Source organism: Phalangium opilio, unplaced genomic scaffold (genome assembly GCF_054372755.1).
Source record: "Phalangium opilio isolate 3A_F unplaced genomic scaffold, DU_Popi_V2 ptg000078l_1, whole genome shotgun sequence".
Lineage (NCBI taxonomy): Eukaryota > Metazoa > Arthropoda > Arachnida > Opiliones > Phalangiidae > Phalangium > Phalangium opilio.
This window is the reverse complement of record NW_028324186.1, coordinates 738736-755341: the sequence shown is the minus strand read 5'-3', so window position 1 is coordinate 755341 and position 16606 is coordinate 738736. Positions and strand designations below refer to the sequence as shown.

General features: G+C 39.9%; 1 protein-coding gene and 1 long non-coding RNA gene across 2 annotated transcripts in view; both read right to left on the bottom strand.

Annotated features, from left to right (window-relative positions):
• Positions 1–16606, bottom strand: part of LOC149654955 (uncharacterized) — a 547559-nt gene that overhangs the window by 368682 nt on the left and 162271 nt on the right. The window lies entirely within an intron of this gene.
• On the bottom strand, positions 8050–9505 carry LOC149654958 (uncharacterized). Its single transcript, XM_089844955.1, has 2 exons — positions 9181–9505; positions 8050–8120 (listed from the first exon to the last, which is right to left on the bottom strand). Exons 1-2 carry the CDS (start codon positions 9503–9505, stop codon positions 8101–8103), a joined length of 345 nt encoding a protein of 114 aa, XP_089701081.1. The 3' UTR covers positions 8050–8100.

Genomic DNA, 16606 nt, shown 5'->3' with positions numbered 1-16606 from the left:
GAAGCAAACGATAACAGAGATACGTTTGCCAAATACTTTTGTAGTGAAGACGGTGAAATTGAATGGCACTGGGAAGTACCAGGAGTGATTAATCCAAGATCAGAAAAATGAACTAAATGCTGTAGAAAGCGTGACCCTGAACAGTAGCAATTCGTAGTTAAAATTTTTCATTCCGACTTGATATTCCAAATTCAAATATTTATATTATTATTAGTATTATTATTTATTGTATTTATTTATTTTTTGTATTTATAAAATATGTGAATGTAGAATTACCAAAAAATAAATGTGAATGAACCTTTAATGATTGACAAATTACAATATTGTATTATCTCGAATACAATTAGTTAAACTTTGAATTATTTTACATTCAATTTCTGCCTTTGAATGATTTGGCACTTGGCGTAACAGGCTAGCAACGTATTCTCCAAATATATTGCAATGATCAGCGGGTGTATCTTTATTTAACATTGCAATATCACTAAAAATAAAAACTTTTTTATTGGAGTTGTTTGTATTATTTCGTTTCGTGTTTCAAAGTGAGGGTGAAGAGGAAAGCCAATTTATTTTTATCGTTTCTTCTACTAATTAAACAAGTTATCTCCGTAGTTAATCATTCAAGAAATATCTCCCCATGATTTTGAAGATCTATAAAAAATAACTTAATTTTCCTCTTCACCATCCTTTTTATTTCTTTATACTTGTTTAACCCATTCAACGCTTTTAAGACAGGAGCGTTGATATCATCAGACTCCTTTCCACCTTGTCTTTTTCTCTTATTCACTTCAGATTTTCCTTCGAAATGTTTTCTTCTATCCCTCAAGGGCGTTTCTCTCCTCTGACGTTACCCTCGTTGAAGTTGAACTTTGGAATTTGTTCAGCCTCGCTTACAGCTCCCTCAAATGTCTCTTTATGTAACCTTACCTATCAGATTTGTCCGAAGATGTTCCAGGTTTGTTCCAGGTTTGTTCCAACTTGGTCCAAATTTTTCCGACAATTGTGCCGTTTTATCAGAAGAGTGTCCATCTTTGGATGTAATGTCCCCGTCTTTTCCGTTTAAAAATACATCCATATCCTCGGATTCATTGTCAAAAATGTCAAATTCTGTACCATCAGGAGCAGTAAATGAGTTCTGTAGTGTTATAGTAGCGTTAACATTGTTCTGTCTATAACAGCCACCCTTTTATTTTGAAATATAATCAATTTTAAATATTACGCAAGCTGCTTCATTTGTAGTACTGTCGGTATCTAACTTTTCCACATTAACTGAACTTGAGTAATTTGACGATGTCCTAAAAGATAAAATGAACAACTTAAACACAGCATGTAACCAGGTCACTAGGCTAAACTCAAAACAATTAACGATTGCAACTAGGAATGGTCGATACTTGACTTGGAACGATAGCGCTACAAACATAAACCAATACCGATATTTGTTGCCTATCAGGAAACCTCAAATATCGATTCATCCATAGTTGCAGCTCTTGCCATGGGTATCATATGATATAAACATACTCCCTTCTTGATATAACATCACTAGTGAACAACATTTGCTGAAAAAAGCCCTATTTCACAGAAGAAAACGCCTTTTCTTCGTCATAACCATCTCCACTTTTTGTAATGGTGACGCTATGAAAAAGGTTTCTTAAATGGTCGACTAATGTTTTCCACAATCGCTTGCATTCTTCTTCTGAAATAATTCATAGCTATTTAGAAACCTTGTATGCGATAATTCAAAGGAAGACCAGCTATATATCAAGGCAAACATAATTCAAAAGCGTATGCTATTTAGACCATCCTAGCCAGGGATAGACTAATCTGCTGAATGTCTGAACGTCTGAACTGCTGAAAATAGTAGAATTCCTACTATAAAATTCTCCCATCCTACCAAACCGTAAACTGTCTGAACCTTTTTGACTATTTTGCTGAAATGCCGAATTCTGAACAGTGAACTTTGAAATTAAAGTAAGAGATCGTCTGAACCTTTTTGACTATTTTGCTGAAATGCTGAATTCTGAACCGTGAACTTTGAAATTAATGTAAGATAGAGACCGTCTGAACTTTTTTGACTATTTTGCTGAAATGCTGAATTCTGAACCGTGAATTTTGAAATTAATGTAAAATAGAGACCGTCTGAACGTTTTTGACTGTTTTGCTGAAATGCCGAATTCTGAACCGTGAATTTCTAAAATGAAGTAGAATGGAGACCGTCTGAACTTTTTTGACTATTTTGCTGAAATGCTGAATTCTGAACTGTGAATTTTGAAAATGAAGTAGAATGGAGACCGTCTGAACTTTTTTGACTATTTTGCTAAATTGCCGAATTCTGAACCGAAGTTAATGTAAGATAGAGACCGTCTGAACGTTTTTGACTATTTTGCTAAAGTGCCAAATTCTGAACCGAAATTAATGTAAGATAGAGACCGTCTGAACGTTTTTGACTATTTTGCTAAAGTGCCGAATTCTGAACTGAAATTAATGTAAGATAGAGACCGTCTGAACGTTTTTGACTATTTTGCTGAAATGCTGAATTCTGAACCGTGAATTTTGAAAATGAAGCAGAATGGAGACCGTCTGAACTTTTTTGACAATTTTACTGAAATGCTGAATTCCGAACCGTGAATTTTGAAAATGAAGTAGAATGGAGACCGTCTGAACTTTTTTGACTATTTTGCTGAAATGCCGAATTCTGAACCGTGAATTTTGAAAATGAAAATGAAAATAGTGTAACAATGTTACGCCTTTTCTAAAATATTGTTGTTTATCTTCATTGACTTCCCAAATAATAATATTGTTTTTTGCAAACAATTACTGTTTAAAATTATCTACTTCCAAAATAAAATAACCTTTCTTGAATTATATTATGACTTTCCCAAAACATTACTGTTTACAATTATCTACTTCGGAAATAAAATGACCTTTCTCGAATTATAATATGCCTTTTCCAAAAAAATACTGTTTAGAATTATCTACTTCGGAAATAAAATAAACTTTCTCAAATTTTAAAATCCCTTTTCCAAAAAAATTCTGTTCAGAATTATCTACTTCCGAAAGAAAATAACCTTTCTCGAATTATAATATGCCTTTTCCAAATAAATACTGTTTAGAATTATCTACTTCCGAAATAAAATAACCTTTCTCGAATTATAATATGCCTTTTCCAAAAAAGTACTGTTTACAAAATAACCTTTCTCGAATTATAATATGCCTTTTCCAAATAAATACTGTTTAGAATTATCTACTTCCGAAATAAAATAACCTTTCTCGAATTATAATATGCCTTTTCCAAAAAAATACTGTTTACAAAATAACCTTTCTCGAATTATAATATCCCTTTTCCAAAAAATTACTGTTTACAAAATAACCTTCCTCGAATTATAATATGTCTTTTCCAAAAAATTACTGTTTACAAAATAACCTTTCTCGAATTATAATATGCATTTTCCAAAAAACTACTGTTTAGAATAATCTACTTCCGAAATAAAATAACCTTTCTCAAATTATAAAATGCCTTTTCCGAAAAATTTCTGTTTAGAATTATCTACTTCCGAAATAAAATAACCTTTTTCGAATTATAATATGCCTTTTCCAAAAAAATACTGTTTAGAATTATCTACTTCCGAAATAAAATAACCTTTCTCCTCCATTCTACTTCATTTTCAAAATTCACGGTTCAGAATTCAGCATTTCAGCAAAATAGTCAAAAAAACTACAGACGGTCTCCATTGTACTTCATTTTCAAAATTCACGGTTAAGAACTCAGCATTTCAGCAAAATAGTCAAAAAAGTTCAGACGGTCTCCATTCTACCTCATTTTCAAAATTCACGGTTCAGAATTCAGCATTTCAGCAAAATAGTCAAAAAAGTTCAGACGGTCTCTATCTTACATTAATTTCGGTTCAGAATTCGGCATTTCAGCAAAATAGTCAAAAAAGTTCAGACGGTCTCCATTCTACTTCATTTTCAAAATTCACGGTTCAGAATTCAGCATTTTAGCAAAATAGTCAAAAAAGTTCAGACGGTCTCTATCTTACATTAATTTCAAAGTTCATGGTTCAGAATTCAGCATTTCAGCAAAATAGTCAAAAAGGTTCAGACGATCTCTTACTTTAATTTCTCTGTTCACTGTTCAGAATTCGGCATTTCAGCAAAATAGTCAAAAAGGTTCAGACAGTTTATGGTTTGGTAGGATGGGAGAATTTTATAGTAGGAATTCTACTATTTTCAGCAGTTCAGACGTTCAGACATTCAGCAGATTAGTCGATCCCTACTAGCCTACATCACATGCATTGCTGAGAAGTTTAATGTTTACATTCGAAAAACGAGGGTTAAACAAGATAGCTTGTTCAGGAGTCGGGAACCCTTGCCTTTCAATGCAACGTCATGTAAATATAACCTTTTATTTTCCGTATTTTGTTATCTATTTTTTACAATTTTAATTTGATTATGATCTTACTTTTAATTGACAAATAAATGCCACTTCGTTCCACGCAGCGTCAACTTTATCTTTTTCTTTATGAGCATCTAGGCCTCGGTTCCATATACATTCGTTTTGACGAACTGCCTCAATAAGTTTCTCTTTTTGTTCTGTTACTACTTTTCGTTTTTGAAGTCTTGCTTCTTTCAAGGCTTTAGTAGCCATGATATAATTTTAAAATTAACTATTGATGCCTTGTCCTAAAGTTTGCTTTCCTACAAGATTTATAATAAACACGACATTCAAGAAAACAAATATACCCGTGTACTGTACAAAACGCAAGAGAAATGGATGATTTTCCAGCCCCTACTGCTGAGTGCTGATTGGTTTCAGGAACGTCACGGGGCTATGACGTCAAGCTGATAAGCTTAGATGAAGCGTAAATATCTATCTCGTTCTGATACGAGCGTATCTTCAATATCCGCCTAATCTTCGAAGAAATACGCTACGCGCGCTTTTTAAAAGCGCTCATGAAAACGAACTTCTGTTAGCGTTAGCGGATTTTTAAATTGCGTTTACGCTAAAATTGCTCTTTTTTCCGCTGCACGCTACCATGAAAATGCAGCTTTAGGAAGTTATATTCCTCATTAGAGGTAGAAACTAGGAGCCTGGAAAACATGGGAGTAAATCCCAACACCTTTCAAAATTTCCTCGGTCCCATTATTTTACGGTTGTCACTGAACGAGATTAGCGAACACGAAAGCGAATAAATCAGGCAAAAACTGGCATATTAAAATGGTCTTAGAATTCATTAGAGAAGATTTACAAAGCCGCGAACGCAGCGCAGCATTATCAAGGCTCCATATTGATGACTTATCATCTAGAAGTAAAGCGAGGGAACATGAGCCTCTACGAGGGAAAGGCCCCACAGAGCGTTACAATAACAAGAAATACAAAAGTAGACCTCTTCAGCGTCAGTACTGACCACCTTGGTGCGGGAAAACCCGTATCCGAATTGCGAAAGGGATGGGCATATATCTCCGAAACTAAATGTTGTAGACCCCATGTTCTTTGATACGTTTCACTCAGTTTGGTCCAATAAACACGCTCCTTATTTTGTGATGAACCTTTCAAAAACACCCTGTATATCATGCTTAACGATATGAACTGGACCGATTAAACTGCTACTAGGAATGTGAATGTTGGCGTTACATTACTTGAGAAACATAAAAAGCGGCAATGGAATTCTGCATCCCACTGGCTACCAAAACTAATAGAAAAAGCAAATTCCCGAAATGATATTATCTTGATTTACAGAACTACATTAAATCCAAAGCATTATTATTACAAGAAATATAAAAAAAGAAAAAATCGACAGGATTTAGCGAATTACCAGGCAAACGGAAGTTAACTCGTAAACTGTTGTACAGGGACCGTTCAAAGCATAGGGAATCTATAGTTAGCCTACTCACTGAAAATCCTTGCAAAATATGGAGCTACGCCGAGGAAAAAATAATACTAAACAAGGGAATAAAATTATTCTTGTCAGTGACAACGGAGATCCAATAGTAAAGAATAGTGAAATTCCACAAATTTTTGGTTACCAGTTTCTTGCCCTTAGCAAAGCAACAGATAAGGAAGTCCAGACTCCCAGTGAAAAGAAAGCTTGTCGTAGCGTTACAAACATCGGCTATAATACTAAACAATGCAATTAGTGGTTCTATTATTAAAAAATGCGATTAATGGTTTTATTATTAAACAATGCGATTAATTGTTTTTTCACTAAACAATGCGATTAATCGTTTTATTATTAAACAATGCGATTAATTGTTTTTTCACTAAACAATGCGATTAATCGTTTTGCTACTAGTGTTGTTTATTTGGTTCTAAACAATGCAAATTATTGTTTATTTACTAAACAGGGAGATAATTGGTTTGTTTAATAGACAATTCGATTTATAAAATGTTTAATAAACAATGCCATCAATAGTTTATTTATTAATCAATGCCATTAATGGTTTATTTAACAAACACTGCAATTAATGGTTTTGTTAATTTAAAATGCGATTAATGGTTTATATAATAAGCATCATAAACAGCTCAGCATTGCTAAATAGATTATACCTTCGCAAAACATTGTGAATATACTAGTGCTGTTATTTACTTTCAAACTCTTTTGTTCTAGTGTTTTTATTTACTTTTCCAATTCCATCGTGAATAGCAAATAATTGCTAAATATCTTATCGCACAGCGTTGGCAACACACTGGGTTTTTATGCTAATGCCAACGGTGCTCTATCTCGTTTTTAGTTGTTTAAAATATCTAATGCAAATAATTTTTAAATAATTTTCAACAAATTGTTTTACATCTTATAGGTTTTTTAGTATTCAATAAAAATGTGGATTAAATCTCCATTAAAATTTTTTCTTGTTTTCGTTCCTGGATAAATTGGACATGTATGGTACACTATTTTCATTATGTTTGTTTTACTGAGAAAGGTCTTAAGTAGGTAATCTTCTAAGCAGGGAGACTGGTGACCAGCCTAATTTTGCTTTTGGTGAGGGCAAGCAATTCCTTTGCCCTAGTGATAGAAGGACCCGGGACAAACTCCTTGGCTTGTCTCTGCCCATCCATGTCAAGCCAGAGCTGCAGTTGAAGTGCAGACATCCGGCAGTGAATCCTATGACGAATGATGCCATGGGGGATGGGAACCGCAGGCTCAGATCCGAAGAACTTCGCCTCAGCCCCCCTTTTGGCATACATATCAGCCCTTTCATTGCCCAGGTATCCGCAGTGTCCTGGCACCCACAGCAATTGAACCTTGTTGCGGGCAGCCAGAGAACACAGCAAATCCAGACAACTGAGGACCAGTCTTGAGTCAACAAGGCACTGATTCAGTGCCATGAGGGCGGCCTGACTATCCGAATAAATCTGAATCGTCCGTCCGCGGTAATTTTTCTTGATGTAGAAATCCGCACAAAAACAAATGGCCATGATTTCCGCTTGGAAAACACTGGCAAAGTTGCCGAGGCTCTCGTAAAAACCAAACTTCTTGGTCAAGCAGTAGACCCCGGCACCAGCTCCAGAGTCCGTCTTCGAGCCGTCTCTGAACCAGACGGTCTCCCCCCCAGTACCAAGGACTGGGTTGGTCTCCCAATCAGTGCGACTTGGAAAGTGCACGCTGAAGGGCTTGTCAAAATGATATGATACAACAGACTTGTCTGAGACCATCGCAAGTGATGGCTCGAGACTGCTGTACTCACTGAAGAGCTTGGTGTGACTGAAGTCCCAGTGCTTGGGCTTCCACCAGCCTTGGTTGTTGAGCCTACAGGCTCCCATAATAGCTTCCTCCTCAAAGCATATTCAGAAGGATCTCCAGAGAGGCTGTGGGGGTAGTCCTCATGGACCCCGTGATGCCGATGCACGTCAGCCTTTGAAGCTTGCGTAGTTCATCTTGAGCTGTTTTAAGGCGAACCCTGGACCACCAGACAAGAGCTCCATAGGAGACCACTGGCCTGATGATTCTAGTATAAATCCAGTTCACGGCACTGGGGCTTAAGCCCCAGGATTTGCTGACTGAACTTCTTATACGCCAGTATAGAATTTTGGCTTTCTTGATGCTAAGATCAAGATGGGATTTCCAAGTAAGCTTGGCATCAAAGGTCACGCCAAGGTATTTGACCTCAGTGGACTTCTTCAAAACCTGTCCAAAGAAGGAAATATCATTGAAGAGGTCATTGGTCATCTTCCGAGTAAACGGTATAAGGACAGTCTTGTTGGGATTGACGGTGAGGTTAACATCCCTACACCATTCCTCAACAACATGCAAGGCAGTTTTCATCAGTGCAGCGATCGTTGCAGGGAACTTCCCCGTAACAATCACTGCTATGTCATCCGCATAGCCAAAGCAGTGACACCCCCCTCCCCGAGTCGACCCAGCAGCTCATTCACCACCAGGCACCAAAGAAGAGGGGACAGAACCCCTCCCTGTGGACAGCCACGGTCGGTGGAGATCTCCAGGGATTCCCCGAGAAGAGACGCCGTCACCCTGCGATTCGTGAGCATGGAGTGTATCCAACGACACAGAGTGTCGTCAATACCAAACCGCTCCGCAGCGCGAAGAATAACTTCACTAGAGACCCTATCAAAGGCTCCCTCAATATCAAGGAAGATGGCTAAAGACATCTCCTTGAACTCGATGGCCCTATCAAGGCAGTTCAAAATGCCATGGAACGCCGTCTCCGTAGATTTGCCTTTCTGATAGGCAAACTGAGCAGTGGACAGGGGAGTATGGGAGAGAATTCCATCTCGCAAATACCTGTCCACCAATTTCTCTAAAATCTTTAGGAAGAAAGAGGTAAGACAGATGGGTCTAAATGCCTTGGCCTCAAGATAGCTCGCCTTCCCAGGTTTGGGAATAAAGATAACCTTCGAGCGCTTCCAGATATCCGGAATATGCGCCAGAGCAATGCAGGCCCTGAATATCCTGCACAGATAGGGGCCAATGGCGTCTATACCTTCCTGAAGGAGGGCAGGAAAGACGCCATCTGGGCCAGGGGACTTATAGGGCTGAAACGAGTTGACAGCCCACTTAAGTCTGGAGTATGTAACCATCTTATTGGCAATGCCCCAGTCCGCCCTGTGTGCTCTCCGAAAGTACACGGGGAGAGCATCGGTGCATGTGGGGACAAAAACCTTGGAGTCCGGAAAGTGTACCTTAAGCATATACTTTAGGGTATCAGTCCCTGACTTGGTAAACTCACCTTCTGCCACCTTAATGGTGCTGAGCTGGTGAGTGTTATCATGAGCCAGGATCTTCATGATCTTGGCAGTAGCGGGGGCATCGGAGATACTACCGCAAAAGTCCCTCCAGGAGTTCCTCTTAGCCTCCCGGATGGCTTTATTGTACTTGTTAAGGGTCTGTCTATAAATAGTCCCGTCCCCAGTCCTCTTGGCTCTATTAAAGAGTTTACGAGTGAGCTTGCGGAGCCTGCCAAGTTCCGAATTCCACCAAGGAACGAGCCTTGGCCGGCTGGCAGGCTTCGCTGGACAGTTATGGTGGTAGGAATTGATAATGGCCTGTTGCATGAGATCAACAGCCAAATCAAATTCCAGCACCGAGGTAAGTTTAGGAGCATTACCTCTGAGTAGGAGGCAAAGTTCCTCCCTGTAGCCGGACCAATCGGTCCGACGAGGGTTGCGCAGTTCCGTCTTAACCGAAGTTGATTTGACTGCGACCGAGAAGCAGATGTGCCTATGGTCTGAGAGAGATGGTTCATCAGACACATGCCAGTTAGATACCGACAGACTGATATTATCTGTGGCAAGGGTGACATCAATGACCTCCTTTCTGTTAGAGGTAACGAAGGTTGGTTCATTGTGCCTGTTGAGAATATGCAGGTTCGTACCGACCAGATATTCAAGCAGTTCATCACCACGTTTGTTGCAGTCGCTGCTGCCCCACGTGACATGATGAGCATTGGCATCACAGCCTAGAATGAGCCTGTCCCCCTGCCGCTCACAGTGGTCGACTAGAGCGGCAACCTCCTGTGGTGGGAGGGGGAGTCCGTGGCATCATGTGCAAAGTAAGCAGACGCTATGACAAGGCCAGTTGCCTCTCCAAAAGAGGAGGGCAATACCCTAATCACAGCAGTTTCCCTAGTGAGGTAGTTCGGAAGCGGAAGGGTATCGAGACCCTTCCTTGTCAGAACACACGCCCTGGGGTTGAGTGAGGTAAAATCATAAGTAATGTTACCTACATTCTTTAAACCAAGGATTGTACCATTATGGATCCAAGGTTCCTGAATGAGGGCCACATCCAGGCCCTCTAAGGCAAACCTCCGACAAAGGTCTGCCGAGGCTGCTTTGCAGTGATGCAGGTTGATCTGGATCACCTTAATGCTCATGCCACAGAAAGAGAGACGGCCTTAGCCGCTACTTGGCAGCAGCTTGGAGTCCCGATCCAGGACCGGTATCTCCTTCGCCACCGCCAGCAGCAGCCCCGGCCTCCATCTCCATCCAAGTGTCAGGAGCGGAAGTCCTCTCGGTATCAGAGTCCTTCAAAAAAGTCGGACTCTGTCCCGAGGTCTATGTCCGAGCCATCTGGAAAGGATGGCTCTAAGTTAATTCCAGCAATATTTGCTGCCAGCTCCCCACTCACGCTGGCTGCGGTATTGCCTTCATCATCAGAAGCTTCAGAGACCTTCTGAAGAGGGTCCTGTGGTGCGTTCAGGACCTTGAAAGTCCCGACATCAACACCAGTGAGACCCTCAAAGCCGGCCTCCTTGATGGCCTCCATGGAGGAGCCATCAATTAGGAATATCCAGCGTCTGGTGCTCTTCTCATCGAACGACTTCAGGCACCGCCAACAGTCGGTCAGAAACCTTCCGTTGTAGGCCTTAGTCGCCGGAGAAGAGCCGCCGGATCAGTGGTGCGACAGTCCTTGGTACGGAAGGACACCTTGAACGGCTTCGGGAGTTCACAGGCTTTCATCACTGAAAGCCGTGTTCCCCCTATGGCACGCTCATTCTGGTGCAGCACCTTCGCGAGCCATTCACCGGTCGCAGAATCTCCACATGAATAGATCATGGCCCCAGCCATGATGTGGAAATTTAGGGGACGCGGCAGCGAGCTTCCCAAGGAGAGCTCAGCGTCCAGTGCGTCGAGTATAGCGGCCTGGATGGGAACAACGTCCGCATCCGTGACCTCATTAGTAGGATAGCCATCTTTAACGATGGCCATCTTGACAATGCTGGCGACGTCGCAGTAAGACTTAGTCTTCTTTGGCGCCGCCGCTTGTGAGCTAGGCGAGGGATCAGAGTCCTCTGTCCTTGCTCTCTTCCCAGAAAAGGTGGTAGCTTCTCTTGCACCAGGCGTAGAGTCCGTACCCGAGACGTTACTACCAGCACCCGAAGGTACAGGAGTCCCATCACGGCCCGTATCTCTTGCACCCAGTGCAGAGTTCTGGCCACCTTGTAGGGCTTGTTTTCTTCGGCGGTTGGCCTTTCGCCTCCTATTAACCTCACTCAACTTGGTAGAACCCAGTTGAGGGGCAGGAAGCGATTTTTGGCTTTCCGCCGATTGAGGGTGGGTGCTGCCGGAGGCAGCAGCTCGCCCAGAAGCAGGTTGGGAGTTGCCTTCTTCCCTGAGAGAAGGCTGGGTGCCGGCAGAGCCGGCTCCATGCCCAGGTTTGTTTTTAGTTTTAGTTTTAATTGTAGTTTCCATAAAGGTCCCACGAGTAATGAGGCAAGTAAGAGGTCACCACCCGGTAGTCCTCATCCCGGGTGGAAGGCTAATTACAACGGGGTTTCGCCTGGTACCCCGAGGGGCTCGTTCGAGATACCGTAGTTTAACTTCCCCGGTACCACACAGCCCTCAGCACGATACCTGCACACCTTGGCTTGGGAAGGGCGCGTATCAACTCAGCCCACAAAACGCAGTGGTTAGACAGCTCTCACCACCGAGGAGGTGTGATACAACGCACTGTTGAGGACCCAAGCTGGCGGCCGCGCAGGCGAAAAGAACGACGGAGCAGCAAAGCAAGGGGGGAGGAAAGCGCGCCATCCAGCTTGCGTTCCCAACTTCGAGAGCCATGTGCTTCATATAGGACTAACTCCTATTTTATTTACCATTTGGGTGTATAAAGGTTTTTTAGGTCTAAATGTGTCATATTGGTTTCATATAATTGTAATTTTGAGCAAGAACCTACACTGCGAATCAAAGTCAAAGTCCACAGCATTTATTTTACTTTTAATACAACCGTTTTTTAACTAATTGCTTCTTTAAAATATTTTTGGATTCAGCTATTTTCATAGTTAACGTAGGGTTAACGTGCTTTACAGCTAGGTCTCCGTAAGTTTCGGGTTTTCCTGCTCTTTTGCAATAATAACGAACACAGCCTAATGGATAAAAAGTTAATTTGGAAAAGTTCAGGTTATTCGTAGAATGAAGAAAATAGCATTTAATATTAAACTTACGATTTATTGATTGAACCTTTTGTGGTGTTAGGGCTTTTTTGGATTGACAACGACTGTTTCCGGTAAGGCTACGTTCTGCCAAAGTGGCTACACCCCAAATCGCCACTGCCAGGTTCCTCACCAGAGTAGTTTCGTTTTTTGATAGCGAGAGGCAATTTTCCCATTTGTCCTTTTCCATGGCAATACCATTTCCTAAATGCACCTAAAATAGTATTAAATATTAAAAAAAAACTTAGAACAGCTTGAAAATATGTTGTATGGGGTATATTACCATTTCATCCTCTTCGTAAAGGAATGGTTTGCCCAAAAACTTTCCGTCAACGACTGTATTTGATACTATAAATATCAAACTTATTTTTGAGTTCCTCTAATTCATTCTTCATTTCTTGAGCCTCAGCTAAAAGTCTATTGTACCTCCCTAACGAACTATTGTACTTGCCTTAAATAATATAAAAAATATATATAATTCTATGATATATTTTCAAGAGAGTAACATCTTTACTTTTATAGCATAACTCTTCAAATTCCAAAACCACTGAATCCCTTTCCATCAATGTATCAGACGCGTCCGAAAGATCATCTACAATAATGAAGAAAGAAATTTCATTCCTATATATGGAATAAAAGGCAATTGAAAATTTCGGTTTAACCTAACTAAAGTCAATTTACCCTATCTTTTAAACGTGGTGTCAAAATGTGATAATAATTCAGTGATCCACCCCACAATTTCGGTCTTTATACTCCCTTTAATACAACACAATGTATCCAAAAACTTACCGTAACTAATATTTGATGCTTTCTGATTTATTTGATGGGAAACTTCACATTTCTCTGGTCTGATTTCTTTGGATTTGTTAGGCTCTTCATCTTCATCCGATGCTAAACTGGCATCTTCATCTTTGTCCGGTGGCCCATTTGCATCTTCATCTTTGTCCGGTGGCCCATTTGCATCTTCATCTTTGTCTGATTCTCCACAAGCATCTTCACCTTTGTCCGATTTCCCACTGACATCTTCACCTTTGCCCGATATCCCACTGACATCTTCACCTTTGCCCGATACCCCACTGACATCTCTATCTAAGAGTTCAACTACTTCTTCTCGGTCCAAATCCTCTTCTGATTTCTTGAGATCGTTTTTTACAGATTCATCATCCTCCTTGAAATTAGTAACAAAGTCTCATTTTACTTAACTGATATCCCCCATGTGGTCTAGAGAACTAAATAAACACAGTCCAGTAACACGAATCATTATTTTCAGAACTTACGATGACAAACTTTCTTTTTTGAGAGCTTAATCTAGCTTTCATGATTTTTCTTTCACGATTTATTTTGGAGATATCTTTGGCAGTGTTTTTCTTTCTCTTAGGCGTTTTAATTTCATAGGAATTATCTGGAGTAGTTGTTGTATACTTAGAATTTGGCTGTCTGACTCGTTTAGACTTTACACTATCTATCAGATCTTGTTCCGTCACTATTAAGGTTTTTAACAGCATTAATTTTAAACGACTGGATTTCAAACATTTGTGTCGTAAATATCCCAACAGGGTTGGTTAGGAATTACTTACAAGCTAACATGAGGATGAGGACTTTGGAATAAGTTTCGTCTTCATCTTCAAAATACGTGTAGAAATGCCTCGGTTTGAAATCCGTTACTGTTTTAGGCTTGAATTTCAATATACTTCTCACACTAACCACTCTTTTAGTTTAATTAAAGCAAATTGGGGCTTAAGCTGACTTCTTCTTCTGTCCCCCATGTTTACGAATCTGAAATAGAACAAAGTGCAGATCTTAAAGGATTAGCTACTATTCTATTAAATTAACTTTCAAATAACCGAGAAGAGACAAAGAAATATGTATTGCAGGTGATTGCATTTCAAAACAATTTCCAACTTAAGACTTATAACTAACTTGGATCCCCAAAATTTAACCCCACCTGAAAAGAATGATTAATCTGCTCAAAACCAGTGCTGGGCAAAACAAGAGCAACCCCTCAAAAGAGTCAAAACAAAGTTAAAAAACTAAAGTAGGGGCAAGGCTTAGGAGGGTGTGAAATAAATGTTTTTTTTTTGCTCCTTTATTAAGTCCAGCTAGGGCCGAAAGAACAGCCTTACAGCTCCAGAATTATTGTTATTTATTATATTTTCCCCTATTAGATTAATTATATGCAATTAATATATGCCTAATCATTATGCATGATGAAATTTTGTGTTTTAAAATTCGAGGTTTTACCAATAGAGTAGTGGCACTCCATGTTAACTACCCATAGAGCTTAATACAGTCAAAGGCAAGTAGGTGCCATTACTCTATATTTTTGAAATAAATAAGGTGTCTCCTGGTATGAAAATAAATTCAAGCAAATCATCAAGTTTTCCTGTGTTTGTCTAGGCCTAATTGAATTTCAAATTCTACAGGGCCTACCTTAAAGATAAGACAAGAAACCCTCTCTTAGTTTAAATCGATGAACTCAAACACACGCCAAAAATGCCCACATCCGACAATCAGAGACACAAAGAAAGAAATGATGAATAAAATGCGGCGGCTGTGCCTTGATTGCAGCCTCGTGTTTGGGCATAGCCAACTCAATAAACCTTGCGTCATGGAGCGCGTGATCGAGTGGGCAATGTTTCGGGTCGACGCGTTCAATCGCTAACTCATAATTCAAACACCAGAGTCGCGAGGCACAGAGATAGGAGGGTGCTTTTAATAACCGGTGAAATGAATTTTTCGTTATTGAACAGGCCCAAGAATTGATTTTTTTTAAATTTCATTTTGCAGCTATGACACCTTTAATATTCCTCCATGGTCGCAAATGTGGTATATTCACGTTTTGGGTTCATTTCCTGGCAAGTGGCAAACAGGGCTCGACATAAGGATATTTTTTTTAGTAGTCAGCCTGACTAGTGAGCCCCCTATCCCTATTTTTACCTCTCCGAGTGACGTATGTCACGGAGAGGTTCTGTAACGATCGTGTGTGTGTGTGTGTGTGCGTTTGCATTACTATACTTATGAGGACCGCGACGAGAAAACACACCAATCCTGTGGGGACCGTAGTCACTTATGGGGACGCACACCCCGGTCCCCATTAAACCCAAAAAAAACATATGCTCAAATTAATTATTTTTGATTTTAATTGCTTAAAATTAGTTTTTAAGGTGGTCCCCACAAAGGCGGTAAATTACACATTGCCGATTTTGTGTCACACACGGACTGATAATAGCGCCCCCTTATCGGTCCTCGCAAGAACTAGAAAGCACACACTACTACTTCCGGTATGAGTGAAGGCCCCATAAAAGCGGTATTTTAACAATGATCATAAAAATTAAACACAAACGCACTGTTTTCTTTATTTTGAGAAGATTAGCACATGAATACTTGCTATCTTAACTAGCTCTTATATAAAACGACAATGGAAAGGCACATGTGTTGCCAGTATTACTGTATTAATAAAAATTATAGAACTTTTAATTTCAAATGATAATAATAGTATGAATAAAATTATAAGGTGTAGGCAATATATAAGTTTATGTAGGCCTCTAAGATAAGACAGCATAACGTCTCTAAAGTACACCTATAGATTACTAATTTCCATTACGTCGGAATATACCAAAACTGAAAGGTTCTTAAAGTCCATAACGGAGCTAAGAAATCAATATCTGAATACTTAATGGGTAACTTGAAGTGTACTATACAATTCCTTATTTTTAATATATTTAAAAGTTTAGTTAATAAAAAAAACTTGGGAATAGGGTCCCCATAGCGAATTTAGTAATTCAAATTTAAACACAAAATGTGATTTATTACAAATTTGAATTTAACAGAAAGACTGTCTTTCTAATCAGACTGATTCTTTGATGTTACGAACGGGAACTAATGTTTTGATTTTTCAGTCGGTCGGAACACTAAAAAAAGTTAGCTCTCCTAAAACGGAGTTAGAGAATAGAACGATGACATGGATGCAGCTTGGGCTAGTTATACTTTTCTATCTGTAAACATGTGCGAATTCATCTGAGAAGGGTGGTTGTAGCCATGGAATAGTGTAGGCCATGAACCTCTTTAGAAAGGGGGTCCGCAGAGATTTTGGTTAGAAAATTTGTTCACAACTTAATATTTCCTCGAAGCGTGACGGTCAAAGTTACGTATTGCCTACTTCTTGAACAAGAAATTTGGGGCCCTTAATTCACGCGGGGCCCTGGGCTATAGCCCATATAGCCCA